The sequence below is a fragment of the Nicotiana attenuata genome, unplaced genomic scaffold (assembly GCF_001879085.1).
Source record: "Nicotiana attenuata strain UT unplaced genomic scaffold, NIATTr2, whole genome shotgun sequence".
NCBI lineage: Eukaryota > Viridiplantae > Streptophyta > Magnoliopsida > Solanales > Solanaceae > Nicotiana > Nicotiana attenuata.
In genome coordinates, this window is record NW_017679729.1 from 11,688 (window position 1) to 15,863 (window position 4,176).

The window sequence follows — 4,176 nt, forward strand, 5'->3', positions numbered from 1 at the left end:
GAAACTTGGTGGTCCAGAATTTAATTCTTGCTGTGATTCTTTCTACCAGTGGCATGCATTGAGCTATTGATAACTTCTTTGTTGAAAGTGGAACTCCCAAGTAATTGAATGGGAATTCTCCTAATGTAAAATGCATTTAAGAGATAATCAAGTTCTTGAACTCCTCAGTTACTCCTGCAACATAGAAGGAACTTTTTTCCATATTAGCCTGAAGCCCAGATACTTTAGAGAAGTGATGAAATGCCTTTAACATTAGCTGTATTGATACTCTATCAGCTCTGCAGCACATAATCAAATCATCTGCAAAACAAATATGTGTTACTTTAAGCTTGGCACATTTTGGATGGTAGTTAAAGTCTGGAATCTGATCAAGAGTCTTCAAGCTTCTGTTCAGGTATTCCATGACTAAAACAAACAGATAAGGGGACATAGGATCCCCCTGTCTCAATCCCTTTCTTGCCTGGAGTTTAGTTGTTAGACCCCCATTCAGCAGCAAGGAATAGCTCACAGTTGTAACACATTCCATTATCAGTTCTACTATCTTGACTGGCATACCATATTCTAACAGAATCATTCTTAAAATGGCCATTCTACTGAGTCATATGCCTTCCTTATGTCTATCTTTATTAAGCATCTGGGAGATACACCTTTTTGTGTGTAACCTCTGACCAATTCATGTGCCAGCATTACATTATCCAATATGTTCCTCCCCTCGATAAATGCCGACTGTGCCGTGGACCACATAGTCTACCACTGTTTTTAGCTTCTCTGTCAGGATTCTAGCTATCACCTTGTACAAGGTAGTGCAACATGCAATTGGTCTGTACTCTTTCACATAAGTGGGGCTTGCTACTTTGGGCACCAAAGTAACAGTTGTACAATTGACACTTCTTAGTAGTTTCCCACTTGCAAAGAACTCCAGTACCGCCTATTTCTGTGCCAATTTCCTCCCAATAATACTTAAAAAATTCAGCTGAGAAGCCATCAATGCCTGGGGCTTTATCATTTGGTAGTTCTCTGATTATCCGATCTATTTCCTCCCTTGTAACCTGTTTTAGCATTACCATCTGTTGATCTTTAGTTAAGCAAGGTCCTAGTTTGGCAGTATTGATATCAAGACAAGGCAGTTCTTCTGCACAGGTTCCCAATAGCTTCTGAAAGAATTGAACAAACTCTTTTTCCACCAGCTTTGGTTCAGTCAACCTAATACCTTGTTCTTTGCAAATAGACCCTATTCTATTTCTAGCTTGCCTTGCTATTATATGAGCATGAAAGAACTTTGTATTTGAATCCCCAGCTTGGATCCAAGTGGCCTTGGACTTTTGCCTTAATATCTGCTCATGAATGCCTTCCCATTTCTCTATCTGTTGTAGCAGGTTTTTCTCCTTGAAGATCAACTGATCATTAAATAAGTCATTACTCATCTGCATCTATGTCTTTTCCAGTTCAACTCTCATAAGTTTCATTTTCCCATCCAATGATGATAGTTCTCTATTCATGTGTCTTGCATTCTGCTCAATCATCTTCAACTTTCTCCATACTGAATACATGACATACCCTTCTACTTTCTGTCCCCAAGCCTGTTGTACCACTTCATTAAATTCTTTATGTTGCAGCAGGGCATTGAATAATCTAAATGGCTTGGGTATTGTCTGCTTGGTGCTGTCTGTGCTAATAATAATTGGTGAGTGGTCTGAAACTCCAGGGCAATCATAAAAAGCTTCAATCTCACTGTGGAGCATAAACCATTGAGAATTCCCAAACACCCAATCTATGTTACTATAGATTCTATCTATCTCATCTCGTTTATTACACCATGACCACTGCCAACCCTTCCTGTTCAATTGTCCCAAACCCAAATCAGTTATACAGTTTTGGAAGTCCTGAACTTCTGTTTGGGCTACAGGATTTCCATTCACTCTATCATTGACTGATAGAATTGTGTTGAAGTCTCCCATCACTAGCCAAGGGTCTTTTATGTTACTATGGAGGCTTCTTAGCTGGTTCCACATCTCTTTCCTCTCTGCATTTGTATTGTAGCCATAAACAAAGGTCAACTCACAAGAGAAATTTGACCCTCTATCTTTGACTATACAATGTACCATCTGGTGACTTGCCATAATCACTTGGACTTCTACTAGATTGTCTTTCCAAAGCACCCAGATCCTCCCTTTAGGAGCTACAGTATAATTGGAATAAATTGTCCATTCTCCTTCAAATTTCCTTTTCACTTTAGCTACTTTTTTATCTTTTACTTTTGTCTCAAGGCATCCTTTTAGGGGCAGCTGTGAGCACGTGATTTTTGCCGCGCTTAAATTACTCCTATAAATTCATTAGAATTAGGATTTTTCTTTTATTATTTGATTTTTTTTTTAGGAATTAATCGCATAATTTTCATGTTTGCTTGCATTTTTGTGAGCATGGTTAATTTATAGAAAAATACAAAAATAGTGCATTTGCATTTAGGACCTAATTTTCTACTTTTTAGGATGAATATTTAATTAAGGAAAGTAAAATACCAAAAAATAGCTCTTCTTGCATTTTACCTTTTAATTTCCGAATTTGTCATAGTTTTCTTTAAATTAGGACTTAATTAATTTTTGGAAAAAATAATTAGTTTAATTTTAGAATTAAATCAGGTCCTTTTAGCTTAATTTTGTATTTGACAAAAATCTGAAACAAAGAAAAAAAAAGAAAATGAAAAGAAATTAAAAGAATTGGATTTTCCTTTTTAAAGACCCCAAAATTGGGCCAAATCCATTCCAGCCCAATTAATTAGAGGCCCCAACCCGTCCAAAACCGCCCCAGCCTGCCTACCCGGCCCAGACTCACGCACAGTACCCGGTCCAGCCTTATTGTAATAAAACGACGCCGTTTCATTGGCGTTAGATCAAGACCGTCGAGGTTTCTTGATCGGACGGTCCTGAAGCTTGGGTCTTTTAATATTTAAATGTCCAAACGACACCCCCCCTCGTCTCTCTTCTCCGTCAAACCCTAGAGACCGTCTCCCTCCGCCCTGAGCCGCCGTCTGCCACCGCCGGAAATCGCCTACGGCGGTGGCCGACGTCCAATCTTAACCAAATTTACACCACAACACCCTGGTCTCCCCCTCATCATGAATCTACCATTATTTTCCCCCGACTCCCACTGGAACTCTTCGAATCTCCAAAACCCTAGCCGCCACCTCCACCGCCCACGGCGGCGCCGGTCCTAAACCACCCCAAACTAACACCCTACAACCCCCATGATCCCCTCGTACCAAATCCACAACTATTTTCCTTCGAATCTTCCCAAAACCCCTCGAATCTTAGATCCGGATAAGAGCCCTAAAAGTTCAAAACCAATTCCTGTGGCGTGCATCGACCCAAGCTTGCTCTTCTCACGTTCAGAGGATTGCTTCACTACAAAATTGATGCTATTCGTAATTTCTTGACTGTGAAAAGCGAGTGGTATCAATTTCGTGTGAATCAAGATATCAAGAGTCATTTCAAGTTTAGCTGGTGAGTTTCATTTCATTTTGAGGTCCGTTTTGGTCTCATTTTTACCCGTCGTTCCTCTTCTTTTCTTCTCTTTTTCCTTATTTGACTTGATTAATTTTCTGAGTGTGAGTGTTTCTTGTTCTTTTGCCCTTTCTATTCCATTTTTTCAAAACCATAAAAACGTGTTTGCTGATGTTCTTAGCCTGTTGAGTTTTATCAGTGTTATAAGTTAAAATTCTGATTTTTCCCCATTTTTATGTTAGTCTCTTTAACTTAGTTTAATTAGGTTATTTTGGTTTATTAACCTAGTTAATTACCTACCTAGTTATGTTAATTGATTAATAATCTAGTTTGGATTGCTCTCGAAATCATGTTGGGTATTCTGTCTTGCGGATTTGCTCGTCAATTTAGATAGTTGTTAGTTTGGGCTTTGGGCTGTCTCTGATTCGTTTGGTAAAGAACAGCCCGTCCAAATGGGTTTGGGTTATTGGGTCAATTGTAACCCGTTGTTGGTTTGGTTTTTCAGAGGTAATAACAGGGTGCTTAAGGGGTAACTTGGGTAATGTACTGAGAGAATCTCTCAAGTAACTGCCCAAGAGGCTTCCTAGAAGCTTGTAGTAGGGGTCTGCTAGTAAATTTTAGGTTTAACTTGGGTAGCAAGGCATAAAATAGAGGACTAACTAGCAAAAAGGAAACT

At 39.1% G+C, this 4,176-nt stretch overlaps 1 protein-coding gene across 1 annotated transcript; it reads right to left on the reverse strand.

Annotated features, from left to right (window-relative positions):
* Positions 1–1,430: 1,430 nt before the first annotated feature.
* On the reverse strand, positions 1,431–2,120 carry LOC109221781. The gene has a single exon (XM_019386229.1). It carries the CDS (start codon positions 2,118–2,120, stop codon positions 1,431–1,433), a length of 690 nt encoding a protein of 229 aa, XP_019241774.1.
* Positions 2,121–4,176: the final 2,056 nt, after the last annotated feature.

Coding starts and splice junctions, on each gene's coding strand:
- LOC109221781 (XM_019386229.1), bottom strand. CDS start 2,120: ATGGCAAGTCACCAGATGGTACATTGTATAGTCAAAGATAGAGGGTCA.